Below are 20,454 nucleotides of genomic sequence, written 5' to 3' on the forward strand. Positions count from 1 at the left end.
TCAAGTTCCTCTGCATGTATATGGTTTGAACCCTGCTGACTACCTGCACAGGCGCGGCTTCAGTTTAGATGGGAGAAAGCATGCAGATGCTGACCAGAGGTGTTGTGACTAAAATGAAGGAAAGAAGACAGACACCCACGAAGAGGGAATCCCAAGGAGTTCCACACAGTCTTGGCCCAAAAAAGCTGAATGACATCACACACCCAATAGAGCAAGCATGTAGCTGATGTGGGTGTGTTGTAAACATCACAGGCAGCTGCCTGCACAAATAGCATGCAGTAACCAGTAACCAAGATACTAGTATTATCATGTACTGTATACGGGTAACCAGTAACCAAGATACTAGTATTATCATGTACTGTATACGGGTAACCAGTAACCAAGATACTAGTATTATCATGTACTGTATACGGGTAACCAGTAACCAAGATACTAGTATTATCATGTACTGTATACGGGGCAATGAACAAGCCGATTTCTCTGTGTTCCATGTAAACGCCATGACCCGAATATGATCAACAGCAAGATAAGCCTCATATCATAACTGCTGCTTTTACTACTTGGGGACTGTTTAGACCTCACACACATTGTTCTATTCCTATAGGGAATGTGTTTTTCAGATCAGAATGTTCATGTCCAGAGTGCTTCTCACGCGCACAGACCACAGCACACTGAGCGTTTTTTGTTTTGTTTTTTCCCCTGCTGTCGCAGGACGCAACGATCACACGGACGGTAGCCAGCTAGTTTTGACTGTTTGATGTTGTTGATTGTTCGCACTGTGAACATGAAAGCCAGATTATTGGCAATTCTGGCAGCAGCGGAGGTTGAAGATCCCCCTGGCAGGAGGACAGGTAGGAGGAGTGACATATGACGAGCAGCGTGAGAAAAAAGGCTTGGTTGGTGCAACCGGCGTAGCTGTTAGGTCGTAAAGTTACGACCGACTTAGCTTAAGACCAGTCGTAAGACCAGTTGGTGCAACCGGCCCCAGGTGCGTTCCTTGAAAGAGGAGCGCGCTTAGCGCGTCCTTACATAGAGAATGAATTGCAGAAAGGCGCTGGCTTCTCAAATACACACGTCCTGAACAGGACACGCCCCTTATGTGTTTTAGCAGCTGTGTATTTTTTTTTGTAATTTCTGAACATTCTCAGCTTTGTCTGCTGTTCTGCTGTCTTGATTATGTCTTCTATGTGTGTGTCTGTGTGTGTGTGTGTGTGTGTGTGTGTGTGTGTGTGTGTGTGTGTGTGTGTGTGTGTGTGGAGGGGGGGGGGGGATTACCTTGTCAAATGTGTCAAATGTGTCATGCTGGTCTGCCAAGACAAATTCCTGTGTGTTTAGCATTTGGCAAATAAAGTGATTCTGATTCTGATGACCCGGATACTCAGTAAACTGTAAACACAGTCAGTGTCACACGTGAGAGAAAAGCAGACTGGGACAGGTGCAGGTGCAGTGTGAACAGAGCCTAAGTAAAGTGAATGAGGATGGTTGGTTGGTCCTCACAGCGGGGGATTTCCCGTGGTACTGATGGCTCTGCTGCTGGAGCAGCTCCAGGGCCGAGGGGGCGTCTGCGCTCGGCTTGCTGCTCACCGAGCCTCCTCTGCTGGGCTGCACCACCTCAGAGTCCTCCCTGCCCGCCGTCTTACCATACAGAGGGTAGTGGAAGCCTGGGACACATACACACACATGCACACACGCACACACGCACACACACACACACACACACACACACACACACACGCAAAGTGTCTATAGTCTTCTAAAACACATTCTCAATCAACAGGTTGGGAATGATTGTTCTACTTGTGTTAACTTCTTGTATTGTTGAAGTTGAACAATTCATCAGTTTGCTGGGTGGGACCCTCTAGAATCCCCTCAACGACCCCTGGTGGTCCCTGGGTCCGGACCCTACGTTAAGAACCACTGGTCTAAAACACAGAATGTCATGATGATGTACTGCTACTCAGTTTTATTTTAAGAGCTGTTTAATCACCATTATTACACATATTTATAACTCAATTGTGACAGCTAAAAGAGGCGTGTGTCTCTTGCCTTAATGGCTACTCTTTGTCTGCTACAGCCACCGTAAAAACATTAGCTTTAGCTGCACGCTGCCAGCAGCTCAACAAGCGGCCAACACATTTCAAGTGACTCCAACTGGTTTTGCGTGACTCCAACTGCTTAACAAGTGAGTTTGCTCACTCACAGTGGGGTTTTGAGCCTGGTGGAGTGGTTACAGCAGCAGATATAGTGGGCTTAGCTAATGTAGCCAACAATGTGTCATCTGTAGATTAGTCCCACCGCCTATCAGGCACTCGGACAGTATCTGTCCGAGATAACCGCCAGTGGACGGTCGCCTTGCATCCAGACCCATATGAAGAGTGCTGACGACCAGGCTAAGGAAGTCACACAAGGGAGAGAGAGGTTGCATTCTTACAGTTGGGAAGGCTAACAGGAAGCTAGCTGGGTTGGTTAGGAGCTAAGGCCCAGTGATACCCAACTTGCGGCTGGGGGGCCAGATGAGGCCCGTCATAGGGTGCCGAGTGGCCGCCCCAACCATTTTCCAATTCACAATGAAAACTAACGTTAAATAAAGTTTGACTGAGCCCCAGCTAAATTGTCAAATATCGCCACCTCTGGCCATTTTGCAAAAGTGCCCCCCGGGCAAAGCAAGTTGAGTATCCCTGCAAAGCCTTAGTAGGTAGGCATCACTTTCCTAATATCCCCAGCAGTAACACAGCTTATCACCTTTTTGTACGAGCCAGAGAGCTCTCTCATCACCAGCTCACTCCAGCTTCATCAGAGCCTAAATCCAGCCTGTGACAGAAGTACCATATGTTCTCCCTTTGCGCGCACACATCTCAGTCGATGTTTGTGCAACTCTAACTAGACGCCAAAAAGCCACACTGTTTGTCTCTTCACCACTGAGAGACAGCAGGAAGCTCCATTTCTACACACTGTGACAGTACACACAGTCATTACACACTGTGACAGCACACACAGTCATTACACACTGTGACAGCACACACAGTCATTACACACTGTGACAGCACACACAGTCATTCTCCAGGGATATGAGCACATTTTTATGGCTCAAAGTTATTTTTGGGTGCAAAAGCTCAAAGACACATTTCATGAGGCTAGAAACTTAGCTTATGACAGAGTTTCTCCTGTTCATAATTATTGAACAGTCTAATATCACAAGTCCAACATGGGTTGATTTTCTGTTTGCCAAGTGGTTAGGACAGAGGTGTAGTGCTATCTGGAGAAGTGGGGTAACGCACTATGGGGAACACTCCCCTCCCCTGGCACACGCACAGGTCCCAACAACCCCCCCCCCCCCCCCCCCACACGCAAATACGCGTTATTATGGAACCCACACCGCGGTTCCGGCAAAACCATGCCCTGTGCCCGCCTACGTGGCAGTCAAGCTCCGGGATTGGCCAGGAGCGAGTATTTTATTCCCTTTTGACAGCTCTGCCTCTTGACAGCTCGGATCTCCCACATCACAAACACTGCGCCCAGCCCGGCGATTTCATTAACGGTGCCCCGAAAAAAATTATTTTCGCTTGTGAAACAAATGTTCAGTGTCAAAATCATAGGCAGCGTGAGGGCATCACGCATGGGACAAAAGCACATAAACAGCAAGACTTGCACTATAGGCTATATGAGATAAGAAAGGCCACATCTGGCCATGAAATAAAATAATACATTATGATGCATAATATGCTCAAAATTATTATAATTATCACTGGTATGGCCAAATTGAGATCATTTTCCATTCCTTCTTCACAAAGAAGCAATGCTCACCTCTATTCGATTAAGGCAGCCGTGCAAGTCTCCATGCACTGCGCATTCCACAACAAAAGAACATTGCCAGCTCAGATTGTTCATTTGTTTTGTTTTCTCCAGATAGTCCCGTATTCTGCTTTAACACGCTTTCTCTAAATTGGCCCAGTTGGCGTTGTGGGCGCTGGTAGATGCGTTCCATAACACACAGTCAGAATGTAGGCTATTCTGTTGCACACTGAATGTATTCTGTTACACACTGTTAATGCGTTAATTGTAGCAATATAAGTTCATATCAGCTTGTAGCTACGAATCGGGAGCTGTAACAGAGATCAAAGCGGCTGGATCAGGTGAGCTGGCGCTGCCCAATTACGCACAGGGGGAGACCACGGCTTCAATGCGCAGATGAAATATCATCAAAGTTGCCAATTGATTTGTACTGCCGCCACCCACGGCTCAACGGGCGTTTCTGCACTCCTCCAGTTTGCCCATGACATTATTCAGGTGTTTGTTGTTTTTCTTCCTTGGGAAGAACCGTGGTGGGTCCCATAATAACGCATCGCAGTAGCACTCTTCTTCATGCTGTCGTAAATAATAATGCACAAAACACCCCTTGGAGAAGTGTGGGAACGCCGTTCCCCCGCGTTACATTAGCACTACACCTATGGGTTAGGAAGACTGATCCTTGAATCAGAGGACCGGGGTTCAACCCCCCTGCTGAAGTGTGATTGTTTAAATAAATGAATCACTAGCAGCTGCGACTTTGGACAGCCTATCATTCCCCAAACCCCAACAGTCCCAAGTCCACAGACCTTACCTCAGACATCTAACCAAGTCTACAGACCTTACCTCAGACATCTAACCAAGTCTACAGACCTTACCTCAGACATCTAACCAAGTCTACAGACCTTACCTCAGACATCTAACCAAGTCTACAGACCTTACCTCAGACATCTAACCAAGTCTACAGACCTTACCTCAGTAATCTAACCAAGTCTACAGACCTTACCTCAGACATATAACCAAGTCTACAGACCTTACCTCAGACATCTAACCAAGTCTACAGACCTTACCTCAGACATCTAACCAAGTCTACAGACCTTACCTCAGACATCTAACCAAGTCTACAGACCTTACCTCAGTAATCTAACCAAGTCTACAGACCTTACCTCAGACATCTAACCAAGTCTACAGACCTTACCTCAGACATCTAACCAAGTCTACAGACCTTACCTCAGACATCTAACCAAGTCTACAGACTAGGGATGTCAATTTTCGGTTAATTTCACTTTCGATTAACCGACGCTAATAATCGATTAACCTATCGGTTAATTCATAATTTTTTAATATTAATTTTTTTTTTTTTTCTATTTACAAAAAAGTCCCAAACCGGGCTTTTTTTAAGACGTTTCGCCATGCTGCTTTCTTTGTTTCTTCCTGATTTCGTTCCCTCGCTGTCAGAGGAGGAGGGGCTGTCTGTCAGTGTCTGTGCCGGCGCGCGCGTGTGTGTGCGCCCCGGATACGCTGCATGTTTGGGGAGAAATGCGTTTAATTAGAAGTAGGCTATAACATGCTGAGTGATATAGAGTGGACCTGCTTTTCCCCCCGCTGTTGCCTGTCGGATACACGAGAGGAGAGCGTGACAAATTCATAATTTTTTAACACGTTCACTGCCATTGACGAGATATCTCGGCTTACAGAATCCAACGGTTGACTGCCAAAGACGAGATATCTCGGCTTAAATTTTTTTTTTTTTTTTTTTGACGGTGGGACGTGGATCCAACCCTTTTACGTCTTTTATACAAATATTGGAGGTATTGAATGTGTATAATCTATTTTACCGACCCACTGAGTGGCGACATGTCTCTCCAGAGTAGGAAGAGGCGAGCCAAAACTGCAGGGAAAAGCGCGAGGAAGCCGTTCTCGTACTGTAAAATGGATGGCGAAAACGCTTTCGCACTGACGCACAGCGGTGGCAACGGTGGGGGGTTCCAAGAATAGACAGGGTGCACACTTTGAAACACGCAGCAGAATCGCAAGAGCTTCATCAGAGCTCTCAACCGAAATGCCAAGAAACAAGCGAGCCCCATCCAGCGAGCCCCATCCAGACTGCCAGGCAGCAGCCAGGCAGCAGCAACTCGTTTGTGACAGACCCGCTGCAGAGCCAAGGAGGGCGGAGGAGAACGCCCACGGAGGGAGGAGTTTGAAGCAGAGAGGGGTTTCCTGCTGTTATGGAGGAAATTACTGTTCAAAAATATTGTTTAGATGTCTGACGTCTTACTGATGCCAAAAATGAATGGTTAAAGTGACTGTTCTATCGAATTTCACAAAAAGCCGTTTATCTCAGAATAAATTTTCTGACGCTGAAACCATGCTGTATTCAACTGCTAATGCTTACATAACTACTAACTCTACAAACTAACTATTTTAGACAGAGAAAGCACACATTCTATTAGTTCTTTTGAGATATTGTGTGTTCACAAAATCCTAACAGAAACGAATCCTCGGCTCTTGAAAGATGAGCCAGAATCCTCAAAAAAAAACCTTGGCAGAAGCTAACTACAGTATTGAAAAATGGCTGGCAGTGAATGTGTTAATATAATTTTTTTTTTTTTTTTTTATATATTAACTGATAGACCGACAGCAATAACCAAACAACAACGTTAGCGACGGTTAATCAATTAACGGTTAACCGTTGACATCCCTACTACAGACCTTACCTCAGTAATCTAACCAAGTCTACAGACCTTACCTCAGACATCTAACCAAGTCTACAGACCTTACCTCAGTAATATAACCAAGTCTACAGACCTTACCTCAGGAATCTAACCAAGTCTACAGACCTTACCTCAGACATATAACCAAGTCTACAGACCTTATCTAATCTAACCAAGTCTACAGACCTTACCTCAGGAATCTAACCAAGTCTACAGACCTTACCTCAGACATCTAACCAAGTCTACAGACCTTATCTAATCTAACCAAGTCTACAGACCTTACCTCAGACATCTAACCAAGTCTACAGACCTTACCTCAGACATCTAACCAAGTCTACAGACCTTACCTCAGTAATCTAACCAAGTCTACAGACCTTACCTCAGACATATAACCAAGTCTACAGACCTTACCTCAGACATATAACCAAGTCTACAGACCTTACCTCAGACATCTAACCAAGTCTACAGACCTTACCTCAGGCATATAACCAAGTCCACAGACCTTACCTCAGGAATCTAACCAAAAACCCATAAAAAAAACCTAGTGACTTCCAGATGAGGGAACCCAGTGTGATTCTAACTTCCGGAAAACCCGGAAAACCTGGAAGTGGGCATGACTCTCCAGCTCAGCTGTCCTCCATGTTTGTATTGACCGAGTGACTCCTTCCCACCAGCGCAGAATTGTGGCGAATGTCGATCTAGAGCAGGGATGGGCAACTTTGATGATAGAGAGGGCCACACAAAAAAATCCTCGCTACCAGAAGGGCAGATTGTGACCGTGCACTTCCACCAGTAGCCTACTGTAACACCATCACTCCCAATTATAGCTACTCATTTGATGAAAAGGACTGGTAATCAAAGTGTATTATACCAACAATTATATTTTTCATATTCAAATTTAGTAATTCTTCCATTCAGATGACACCAGAAACTTTGCTCTAGCTTTAAAACAGCCCGCTACAGCAATTCGATGGGGTACATCACCCAAATATGTGATATTAATCAGATTAGTAATGTTGCATGTGCAATGTACATCCTGGATATAGTTTGTTACAATAGTGTTAGCTCAAACGCTAACGTTAAACAGTATGTGGATGGACAATGCTAACGCCCTTAGCGCCATGTTCTGGGTTGAACAGTAAAATAAAAACACAGATTTTGGTGGTCTAACCTAACCTAACCTAACCAAAAACATCTGCCAGTTGCCCACCCCTGAGCTGGAGTGACGTAAAAGTTACATGACTGTTCAGACTGAGGCCGCATTGTAAAAAAAAAATCAGAACTATTTGATTGATTTAGGAGCAAATATGAAAGTGTCCCAAATCAGAATTGAAAAGATCAGATCATCTGATTTGTGCTGTTCACACGGTTCTGAAAAAATACACATGAGCACAAAAAAAGGGCCACTGCTGGCATAAAACTAAACCCCGCTGCTAACGGTGATTTCCTGCCATCTTGAGCCCTTTACTTACAAAGCAGTAACAATTTATGATGACGTAATCTGTTAAGTAGTGTTTTTAAATGAAATCCCCCTGGGCAAAAATCTATTCTGGTGCTCAGAACCAGTTGAATACGACACTTGAAGAAGAGAAATGGCCTGCACAGTGAGGAAGAGCTTAGTGCTGAAGTTGAATATGACACTTGAAGAAGAGAAATGGCCTGCACAGTGAGGAAGAGCTTAGTGCTGAAGTTGAATATGACACTTGAAGAAGAGAAATGGCCTGCACAGTGAGGAAGAGCTTAGTGCTGAAGTGTCTGTGTAGTGCATTCCTTTTCTTAATCTATTCTGCATTGATTGAAGAAGTAAAAAGGGAAAATGAGGCGAGCCTCAGCATTGAATTTTGAGTGCAGACTATTTCTCTTCTGCTGCAGAGGTCTTACCGGGATAGTTGTGGACCAGAGTCGGGGACACGCCTCGGTAGGAGCCGGCGCTGCTCTCACACATGGCCAGGTAGGGTGGGTAGGAGGAGTGCTGGTACTGCATGTAGGGCTGCTGGGGGGTCATGGGGGGGGACACGGCCGCCCGGGCACTCTGGGGCTCCTCAGACAGCCCCCCCAGCGGCTCAGAGTCCTGCTCCTCCAGCTCCTCCAGCCTGTCAGACGAGTCCTCTGTGTCCATGGCGAGTGGGCGCTCGTGGGCTCTGCCTTTCTTAGCATCACCTCCTCTCTCTGCTCCCACACCTAGGGTCATATGAGTTCCCCAATGCAGGAAAAATAGACGGAATCACGGAATTTGCTAATAAAAATTTAATCAATTGAAAAAAACATGGAATATTGCAGAATTTCCCATAATTGGACTGAAATTGATAAAAGCACGCTTAGTTATCAAAATCAAAAGTATACCTAATTACTGTAGTGGCCTAAATGATTTCATCATTGTAAAATAGGCCTAGAGAAATAATTCTGTTTTCGATTGGGGTGTTTTGAGTCTTACTGCACCTCACAACTTGGTTTTCACTTTGAGAAACATGCCAAAGAGGCTGTCTGAGAGAGCAAAGTCATAAAAAGCAATTAAATAGCTATCCTAACCCCTAAATGAAAATGAAAATGAAAAAAAAGAGACTTTGGGAAAAAACTAGAACGACCGCACCGCGGATATACAGTATGCCTCCGCCAACAAGTGAGCAGTCGACATGCATGTCTGTCCAGACTTTGACGTTTGAGCCAAATGTGAAGAAATTGTATCATGGTGTTACTGAGATATGGTGTTACCGAGCTTGAAAATGGCGTTCATGATGTCACAGTAACCTTGAACTTTGACCACCAAACTCGAATCAGTTCATCCTTGAGTCCAAGTGGACGTTTGAGGAAAATTGGAAGAAATTCTGTCAAGGTGTTCCTGAGATATCGCGTTAACGAGCATTAAACAAGCGGTCGTGAGGTCACAGTGAACTTGAACTTTGACCTTTGAGCACCAAAATCTAATCAGTTCATCCTTGAGTCCAAGTGGACATTTGAGGCAAATTCAAAGAAATTCCATCAAGGCATTCCTGAGATATGGTGTTAACGAGCTTGAAAATGGTGTTTGAGAGGTCATGGTGACCTTGACCTTTGATCACCAAAATCGAATCAGTTCATCCTTGCATCCAAGTCGACGTTTGAGCCAAATTGGAAGAAATTCCGTCAAGGCATTCCTCAGATATCGCGTTAACAAACATCGGACGGACGGACGGACAACTCGAATCCATAATGCCTCTGGCCTGGCTATCGCTGGCGTAGGCATAATAAAACAGATTTCATACGGCGCTACACACCTCCAGCGCTCATCTTGGCCCCAGCAGGCTCCATGGTCACTCCCCATTCCTTCGCTTGTCTGTCGGGGTCGCCGTCCTCCGCCTCCTCCCCGTGTTGGAGCTCAGAGTATTTGCTGTGAGCCAGGCGGTGAGCCCACGCCTGGCCGTCTGGGGGCTAGATCGATGAGGACAAGTGTTGGTGCTACATGCAGTGTTTCCCCTATAATGCTTTGTTAACAATGGTGGGTGGGTCGGCTCAACGTCCGTCCATGTCTCTCTCTGTCCACTTTTTGGTTCTATAAAAGCCAGTTGCAGGTGTTACTTTGATGTTTTTTTCATGATAAGTCTAAACGCTATGCTTTTTATAACTATAGTTTTATAGTTAAATTATAGTGCTACTGTACTTTCATTTTCACATTTTCTTTTGGTAGGGACAGATAACTAGTTGTTGTGGCGGCCCACCGCTGCTGAGCGACTATAGAGGAAACACTGGACTATGTGAACTAGTCTGGAGCCGTTAGTGAGGTTTCAGGACCTGGGGGCGTGACCAATGTGCAACGGCAGGAACCAGAATCCGGTTACCGGATACGTGTGCGCCAGAAACATCTTCTGTGTAGCTAACTAACTAACGTTAGCTAGAGCCTGAACACGAGGTGACTAAAAAGTTACATAGTCACTAAATGTTTTAAAACAAAACGTTGATGCAATATTGCATCGCCGCCACCGTCGCCATTCGTGGCGACTAGTTAGCTTACACAACTCAATTCGGCGTTTCAACGGGGGAACTATGAAAATGTGCCACGTATCCGGTTTACATATTCCGGTTCCGGTGTCTAGCTGGTGGAAAGAGGAAAGAGGTGTAATTCACAAAATATGGGAGCCAGGCTCTTCTCCTTGGGAAGAGCCTGGTGACGCGAGGTTAGGTGTGAACAGAGCCAGAAACATCTATCAGTGGCTCTGGTTTGGTGGGTGATGTTGATGAAGGAGGACGACGTTTCAACAGGCGGCCATTTTGAAGTGGGACGAGAGGAGTATGGCGTCCTGACCACTGACACAAATCAAGGTTCACACCTTGGAAACTGAAGGAACTCAAGCTGAAGGAAAACAGCACTACCCAGTCCCTCCAGGAAATTGTGATTTTGCGATCACAATAATGAAGGCAAATTCAACCAATCTCCGCAATATTTGCAGGGAGTAAAACATTTTATCGTTCCCACGTTTTCTCTGTAAACACGGAAAAACAGGCTCCTCAATTTTAAATTTTTGCTGCAATTTTACAGCAAAAAAAGAAAGAAAAAGAAGAAAAACATGGAGGGGGGGGGCATACCCCCCCCCCTATAACCTTGACATTTTTGGCAGTTCCCCCAATTTCTAAGCAAAAGAAAAAGTCACATACAATTTTTGTAAATTGCCTTGCCATTTTTGGGAAAAGCCACTGCAAAATCAAGCATTTCTGATCGTAACAATCACACACAAAAAACTCCTTCCCTCCTGCCTTCCCTCACGGCCTGTGTTCGATTTGCACAAATCAAACACTTTGTTTCTTGACCCAGTGTCACTAGAGTTAGCGGATAACTGCAGTGTGAGATGACAGTAAATAGTTAAAAATCTGTGCAATAGTTCTGAAAAATCAGCTCACATCAAAACCAACACGTATGTATTAAGAATGTTTCCTTTGCTTGTTTATGTGTTGAACATTTTACATTTACAGCTACAGTTGAAATTATACATTTTGCCCCTTGATTCACCGAAGCCAAAACTTTGCCTTCATCAAATCAAACTGCACTGTTTAGCTTCAATGTCAAACCTCCTCTATAGCACCACACAAACCACATGGTCATTGCTATTAGCACCTATTGGTTTTTACTGTATGATGAATCTCTTTGCGATACTTTTAAATAACAACAACACACCAACACATTAGGGCTGGGCAATACTTTGATATTATATCGATATTGTGATATGAAACTAGATATTGTTTTAGATTTTAGATCTGCTAATATGGTGATAATGGCATCCGTATCTTTTCCTCGTTTTAAAGACTGCAGTACACTAAAGTGATGTCATTTTCTGAACTTAGCTATTCTATTATTTGCCTTTACCCACATAGTCATTATATCCACATTGCCGATTATTTACGATGATCAAAAATCTCATTGTGTCAATATTTTGTGAAAGCACCAATAGTCATCCCTACAATATTGTCGCAATATGGATATTGAGGTATTTGGTCAAAGACCGTGTGATTTTGTCCATATTGTCCAGCCCGACTTGTTTCAATAAAAGTGCTTGCTTGGCTTTGAGTTAGTTACAACAGAACATTTAGCCCATCAAAAACCTAAGATATATATCACATATCGCCATTTAGCCTAAAAATACAGAGATATGATTTTTGGTCCATATCGCCACAACACATGCCTGGCAGCAGCGGGCTATGGACAGAGAGAGAAACTTACACTGGAACATGAAACATGGCGGGCTATAGACAGAGAGAGAAACTTACACTGGAAAAGGAAACGTTTGAGTCCAGCTCTGTCTGACTGTTCTGGCTGTGGAGGGAGGAAGACGAGGAAGACTTGATGTCATCACAGTCTTTCATGGAGCCCTGGTGCTGATCCAGCATGCCGCCGCCGTGCGCCGCCTTGACCACCAGACTCTGTCCTCTCTCCCCCCTCTCTCCTCTCTCGCCTATCTCCACGTAGGACAGGACAGGCTTAGGACAGAACCCTTTAACTCCGTCCACCCCTTTAGCCAGCAGGGGTCCACCGGCCGACCCACCGACCATGTGTTTGACCTCCTCGCCATCTCTCGCCCCCTGTCCCCGGCTCTCGCCCCTCAGCTTGGCGCCAGGCGGCTGCTCGCAGCATTTGGAGGCCAGTAACATCTTCTGGTCCATGTACAGTCCTCTGGAGTACTGGCCGTAGTACAGGGACTGGGCCAGGGCGGTCTGGGTCTGACTCATGGCCAGCTGGAGCTGAGACGAAGGCGGACCATCGGGTTTCTTAGAGTCCGAGAACTCGTGCGAGGAGCTTTTGTCGTCCTCCTTCAGGTCCTCCTTCCTGTCCTTGGCCTTGGCGTCGTGAGCAGGACTCTTGTGGAAGGCCTTGTGGTCGGCCTGCATGAAGCCGGGCAGGTAGTAGGGCTCGTAGCCATGGTAGTACGGGGACTGGGGGTCTTTCGAGGTCGGGACGGACGCCGTGGGAGGCGTTTTGCCGGGGTTACTGTGGTTACTGTTAAGGCAAGGCAAGGCAAGTTGATTTGTATAGCACATTTTATACACAGAGGCAGTGTTGTAGTCAAGTCACTATAGAGAGCCAAAGTAAACGTCACTTCCTGCTTCAGCACTGTACCAGAGATTTCCATCCGCCATTTATTTTCCCATAGACATTTCGTAAAATGCTTATAAACATCGTTTTACTTGTTCAAACCAAACGGTTCACCTATAACAGGAGAGACCACATAACATTTCACTCAGACCAGAACGTAAACAAAATTTGTGGATTTAAAGAAAATATTTTTTCAATGTTGCTATTCTAAGTTTTGGTCCGAGTTAAATGTTCTATGGTCTCTCCCAATTCTAAGTATAGCTGAACTGTTTGGTTTGACAAAGTAAAACTATTTTTATAAGCATTTTACGAAATGTCTATGGGGGAAAAAAATGGCGGCTGGAAATCTCTGGTACAGTGCTGAATCAGGAAGTGACCTTCACTTTGGCTCTCTATATCTCGAGTCTCATTGTGTTCAAGTCCAACATGTAAAAGAACAAGCAAAATGCATTACAGGAATCAAATCAACTAAAATAGAAAGATCTTCTACCCCCGAAAAGAAAGGAATGAAGTGGTCTTATTATTTATTTCTTGGTATTGAGTCAATCTCACACTGGTAACACTGTCAACCAGTGTACGATTAAAGCCCGATTTATGCTTCGTTGCTCGACACTTTTGAAACGGTCTCTTGTCTCTTGATGTGAACCAAAGTGCCCTTCTGGGACATGTATTAAACTGATTGATTGATTGATTGATTGATTGATTGATTGATTGATTGATTGATTGATTGATTGTCAGAAGGAGAGAAAAAAACGTTTTGCAGACAATAATTTATGACAGTTATTGAGAATTGATTTGAGTAAAGTTATGGACCAGTGATTGAATTTGTGCATGAATGACATCACTGGTCCACAACTTTACTCAAAGCAACTCTCAACAACTGTCAAACTGAATGATTGTCTGCAAAACGGTTTACACTTATCGGATATGTGTGAGATTCTGTGCAAAATAAATCAGCATTGAAAATGGGTGGAGTGTCCCTTTGAGTTCTGGCGTATGGCTCCATGATGACGCTCCTCCTGCGATGATGAGAGGGGAGGGCATCAGGAATGAATAGAATAGAAATCCCACCCGATGGGGAATCCCTCTGGAGCCATGACGTTGGTGGTGGCAGGGGAGGAGGTGGGGCAAAACAAGTGGAATACAGGGACACCCAGAAACTGCAGAGTGATAAACACAGCACTTAAAATGCTCTGAACCGCTTTAGATTATTGGTTCAGTGGAAAAACGGGGGAAGGGGATGGCTTCGAACGATTGGCTATTGATAGCATGGGAGAGCGTGGATAAATATGATTGGATAGGAAGGAGTATGAATGAAACTGGGCATGGATAACTGAATGAATAGGGAGAAATGTGAATGGACAGGGGGTGCCGTGGGCAAAGTAGCATTTCATGATTGAAATGAAGTCCTTCTCTCTGCCCTCCCCCTGCACCTGTAAAAAATGATCTGCCCCCCCCCAGCCACCCACCCACATACAACTTAGCTGTTTGTTTGAAATAAAACAGCAATATTAACTTTTTAATAACCCGACCATCATATCTGGTGAGATAATAGAGCCCTTGAAATTAAATTGTATTCCTCCTATGGGCAACTAGGGGTGTGCCGATTAATCGTATAATCGATGCATCGCGATTAGTCACGTGACGATTAAAATCGATTCACAATGTTCGATTATCGATTTGCAAAAAATTGCAAAAAAAATTGTTTGCAATTTTTTTTGCAATTTTTTTTTTGCTTTATTTGCAAAAAATACGGTATTTCGCCCGGAAAGCAGTTCCTTAACTGTAAAACGAGACCAAAACCGAAGTACTGGAAACTGGAATCACTGAAGAAAGCATGCAGGGTGGCTGTAACATGTGATGCGTGGACTTCAGTCGCAACTGAAGATAATGGAGGTACATTTGTTTGTTTACTTTAATTAATGGATACTGACAAATATACCTTGCTTAAAAAAAATCCTGTTTGGTGAAAAAGATGCATCGAAAATCGTGATTAATCGTAATCGTTTAATAATCGAATCGTAGCACCCTTAATCGTAATCGAATCGAATCGTGAGGTGCCTAAGGTGGCACACCCCTATGGGCAACGTTTGATGTGATTTGAGTTGTTATAGAAAATATATGCACGGCAGATGGAACAGCCTAGGGCTTGCTAACGTTACCCGTTGTTCGATTTGGTTCCTGTTATAATTATGATTTAATGAGACGTGCGGCGGCTCTACTGTATCTACAGGGACAGAAATCACCCGACATAAAGTGCCATTTTAACCCATTTAATGTCAATCACAATGATCCAGGTGAAATAAAGTTGATGATATTGATCGATGTTGATTTTTTTCTTTACTGTGGCTCCTTCATTCATTTACGTGGCCGCAAGAATTCCATTTAACCTACACAAGGTGATGAGAAGGATTCTTCAAAGGCCTATACTGTATGCACAGAAAGGAATGTTGTCGACGTGTGGGTCCGCCCGGCCGTCACCAAGAACGTTTTCAAGATCACACATCATCGTTTGGTCTTGTGGTCAGTTATAGTTAAGTCTGTGAAAGAGCTGTTGCACACCTTAAAAACTTTAAATCAGGTGCGTAGGATGGAACAATAAACAGGGAGGCTTTAGCTCAGGAGGTAGAGCGGGTCGGCCAATGACGCAAGGGTTGGCGGTTCGATCCCCGCTCCCTCCCAGCTGCTGTCGTTGTGTCCTTGGGCAAGACACTTAACCCTCCTTGCTCTCGATGGTGTGTAGGCACCCTGCGTGGCAGCCTGCCGCCATCGGTGTATGAATGGGTGAATGTAGACTATCTACTGATTGTAAAGCGCTTTGGATAAAAGCGCTATATAAATGCAGGCCATTTAAACGGAGTAGAGAAAATCCCGCAAAACACTGACCTTACTGGTAAACTCTTTATTAGAAGATAAATAGGGAAAACAACGTTTCGGTGCTAGACCTTCATCAGGTTTTAAAAGACTGACTCATGTCAGTGAGGTATATATACAGGCTGGCCACACCCTGAAAATTGCTCAGGTGAGCTTGATTAGGGAACAGTGAGTGGGTGTGGCTAGATGAAACATTATAGCCTACATACAGCCAACAACAACAACATTTTGGAATTTTATTCATGTGATATGTATTGATGGAATATTTTCTACATGTATACTCTGAAAAGGTTATCTATTTATTGTTCATTATTGTTGTTGTTGTTGGCTGTATGTAGGCTATAATGTTTCATCTAGCCACACCCACTTGTTTCCCTATTTGTCTTCTAATAAAGAGTTTACTAGTAAGGTCAGTGTTTTGCGGGATTTTCTCTACTCCTGGTCAGTTATAGTTGACTAATGTAGCCTATGCAACTTGCCAGCCACCATAGTTACATACAGTAACCTTTGAAACGAGCCACAAATTAACCGTGCGTGTGCACGTTGCACGCTTGCTCGTGCATCATATGTGCACTCCGGTAGCCTATAGGAAATAGTGCTACACCTGTGTGAATACGAGACAGGAGCCGACAGGAGTAATCCGTCTGGGTATAGGCTCCCCCAGAGTCCAGGCAAGTGTCTCTTCAGCCGCAACCAGCAGCGCCCAGAGAGAGAGCCTGCCAGCCTGGTGACGCGAGGTTAGCACCACCGAAGTTTGACAAAATATAGGGAGAAACCATTTGCCTGGGGGTGGGTGCAAGGGAGCTGGAAGGTGGGTGCTGAGGGTGCTGCAGCACCCCCTGGTGGCAAGAGATGGGATTTTTGAAATTGTTGGATTTGGCTGTCTTGTGTTTATAACAGCAACAAAATGCATTAAAAAACAGTTTGTGCTTCCCAGCTCTAATCTTATTTCATACGCTCTCTCTTAAAAAGTGTTTGATTTTCATCATAATCTGGTTTTCCATAATAATAATAATAAGTTCAGTGTTTATGCCTGTGTTGCTGTCTGTTGTAGTGTAAAACGACTAAAGGGAGAGCAGGTGCTTACATGAAAGTGAGTGAGAAAAGGAGAAGATACTGAATAATGACATCACAACAGTATAATCCTAATGTTAATTTTAAATTAAATATTCTTCTAAATATGGATGAAAGTCCAAAAAACGTCAAATTTTCTTCGGCGCTGCCCGCAGCACCCCCTACCTAAAAGTACTTCCAGCGCCACTGGGTGGGTGGATATAAAACATAATCCCTCCTACATAGCGAAACACAATACAAACTAATGCAAAATAGAAAATACAAAAACATTATATATATGCCCTCCCCGCCCCTTTGTCAAAATAAAATACCTTGCCATCCCCCCAGTACTCAAAATAAAATCAAAATACCCTCCCCCATTTCTTACCCCCCACCACCCCACTGAAATATGGGACAATATGTTTTTACAATGATTTGAATTCAGAGGAAGGCGACAATATTACAGTCAACAAACAGCCGGGCTCCTTCTCGCTCAGAGTGATGCTGAGGGTGAGTGTTGCTGGGAGGAGGAGGAGGGCAGGAGGTGCCGGGTCAGACAACTTCAAACCTTTCGCCGAGGCATCAACTACAAACGTGGTGCGACTCTTTTATTTCTGACACGTATCAAAAATGTTGAGCGACAAAGCATGAATTGGGCTTTAGTGTGCCTTACATCTCCAAAGATAATCACAACTAAAAACCTTTTCTTGGCATCACTGGACACAATCCTTCCTTTCAAAAGGAAACCAGTTTTGTTGAGATCAAGAAGGATTCTTAGAAGGAGCATTATCTTCAAGCAATCCTTCAATTCTCAATATAGGTTTACACCAATTCATGAATAATTTTGTAAAATAACGCCCAATAACTAGTAATAGTAATAACAGTAATGTTTATTAAAGCAGTGGTTCTCAAACTTTTTCACGCCATGGACACAAATTAGACCACGGACCCTCATGACCAAAACATTAGTTTTTAATTTTGGATGAGATTATAGTTCAAATAACTTATTACCCTTAATGCTGGGGACCACCTGGAACAGCATAAAGGACCCCCTGGGGGTCCCCGGACCCAACTTTGAGTACCACTGCATTAAAGAACTAAAATAGAATGAGACAACAATAAAATACAAGAGGTGTACCTGTTAGAGGTCACCTCGGGGGGGCCGGACTTGGACCGGGCCCCGTCCGAGCGACATTCGGAGGCTCCGCCCTCATCCCCGGCATCCGAGATGTCGGAGTAGGCGGGGCTGTTGTTCTTGCTGCTGCCGCCATCCGCCGCCGTCAGGCAACCGCCACCGGCCTCGAGCCGCGAGGACCCGCCGCCGATGGAGGGGCTGGGAGCGTTGTCGGTGAAGGTGTAGACCTTGTCAGCCTCTGCGCGGATGCTGGCCATCCGGCTCTCCTGGCTCTCCGTCAGTCCGTTCAGCACTTCCTGCTTGCTGAGGTGCTCCTTCAGAAGGCTTCCGGAAGCCTCCTTTGCGGCCATCTTAGATCCCCCGCTGCCGCAGTCTTCCGTTTTGATCCCGCCGGTGTCCCCGTTGGGCGTCCTGGCGGCCGTGTCTTTGCTGTGCTTGTCTTTCAGCCTCCGCTTCTCCTTCTTCCTGCTCTCCTTGCCGCAGGCGACCAGCGTGGCTTTGACCAAACCGGGCTCCACAGCCACACTCAGCTTGGGTTTGATGGGCTTCAGGGGAAGGTTTTTACTGCTGACGCCCCCGGGCGAGGGCTGCTGCTGCTGCTGCTGCTGCTGGGAGGAGGCGGGGGCGTCGGCAGCGTTAGTGCTGGCAGGATACGCCGTGTTGGGGATGGCGATCAGCTTGGGGGGAGCAGGGGCGGGAGCGATCGGCCGGTTGGTCCGCGACTTGGACAGCTTCTCGACTTTGCCGTTGGCCTTTTTGCCCTTGTCGCATCCCTTCTTGTCGATCAAACCCTCGGCTTCGAGTTTGGGCATTTCCACCGTGGCGTTCCGGTCCGGGACCATGCAGTTCTCCAGGACCACGGTCATGTTGGAGATGATGGGCAGGTTGCTCAAGTCGTCGATCAGCCCGTCTTTCAGCAGCGAGGTTCTCCTGGTTTTGGAGTTGGCCGTGGGGCTGTGGTCGGTACTGAGGAGGAGCCGTCTATTCTTCGGGGAACCCACCGTCGTTACCTTGTACAGCGGGGCGGGCTTCTTCGAGGAACCGTTCGCGTTGCCGCTGCCATTGGTCTCGGAGAGGTCGTAGGTCATGTTGCCCACGCTCTCCTCACAGTCCGACAGCCGCTCCTCGCTCTCACCGTCCTTGGCGGTCTCCAGCTCGGGCTTCCGCTGCTCGGTGGCGTCGAGGTGCGCGTGCGTCTGGTGGTAGCGCAGGCCGTTGATGTGCTTGTAGCGCTTGGTGCAGTTAGGGTGGGGGCAGTCGATGAGGATGGGAGGGGGAGGCGAGGACGGGTCCATGAAGGAGGGGTCGGACTTGCCCTGCGGCGTTGTCGGAGCGCTGCGGGACTTGGCGCGGATCCGCTTCCCATTGCCGTTCTTCACGTCGTCGGAGGACAGCAGGCTGAGGTCCAGGTCGGCCGGAGGTTTGTTTTTCCGCTTCCCGGAGGAGGAGAGAGATGGCGGTTTCACCTCGTCCACCGTGAAGAAAGACGAGGGCGCTCGACAGCTACTGTTAAGGAGGTTCAGGCTGCCTCTCCGCCCCTTGCTGTGGATTGGTCCTGCGGTTCCGGCCACGCCCCCTCCGCGGCTCCTGTGCTGCGATAGGCCCCTGACCTTAGCGGCGGGGGCGGGCTCGATGCAGGGTCGCTCGGAGATAGCCAGTCGCATCCGTTTCCCCCGGCCGCGCCCACCTGGCATCTCAGGGTCACTGGAGGGAGACTCGCAAAACCTGGACAAAGGAAGAGAAGAACCAAGCATTTAAATGTTTATGGCGGAGTTTATTGAAAAGCCAACAAAACAACAAAACAACTCTTGAATATTATAACTGGGTGCTGGATCCTGAAGAGGCAAACCATGTCATGCAATATTTTATAGACCATGATGAGTTTCAACTGTAGAACTCTACTTTTCAACGGGGAGCCAATTCAACTCCTTAAAATGGATTGGCTAATATTAGGGATGTTCGATATTGGCTTTTTTACCGATATCCGATATCCGATAATGTCCAACTCTTAATTTCCGATACCGATATCAACCGATATCAACCGATACCGATATAAGCGGGCTTTTTTTCCACCAAAATTTCACGTAACAAGTTACATAATGTAGCTTAATGTAGCTGAAGAGTTTAATATATAATATGCATGTTGTGTTAAAGTTGTAAGTGTTAGAGAAGCGAGCTTGTGACCAGAAGGTTGTCGGTTCAATCCCCGGGACCGGCAGGATAAATCTGGGTGGGGAAAGTGAAAAGGCAGCGCTTGCCCCTCCCTCATTACCACCACTGAGGTGCCCTTGAGCAAGGCCCTTAACCCCAACCGCTCCAGTGGAGCTGCTCAG

At 45.9% G+C, this 20,454-nt stretch overlaps 1 protein-coding gene across 1 annotated transcript in view; it reads right to left on the reverse strand.

Moving 5' to 3' along the window:
* znf608 (zinc finger protein 608) overlaps positions 1-20,454 on the reverse strand; it is a gene marked incomplete at both ends in the record, with an annotated part of 105,401 nt that overhangs the window by 21,038 nt on the left and 63,909 nt on the right. Inside the window, 5 exons of the mRNA XM_083645458.1 lie at positions 1,498-1,661; positions 8,382-8,681; positions 9,755-9,908; positions 12,237-12,963; positions 18,125-19,846. Coding sequence (XP_083501584.1) covers positions 1,498-1,661; positions 8,382-8,681; positions 9,755-9,908; positions 12,237-12,963; positions 18,125-19,846 — 3,067 coding nt within the window. The remainder of the gene's footprint in view (positions 1-1,497; positions 1,662-8,381; positions 8,682-9,754; positions 9,909-12,236; positions 12,964-18,124; positions 19,847-20,454) is intronic.

The sequence above is a fragment of the Poromitra crassiceps genome (assembly GCF_964638095.1).
Source record: "Poromitra crassiceps genome assembly, chromosome: 10".
Classification (NCBI taxonomy): Eukaryota; Metazoa; Chordata; class Actinopteri; order Beryciformes; family Melamphaidae; genus Poromitra; species Poromitra crassiceps.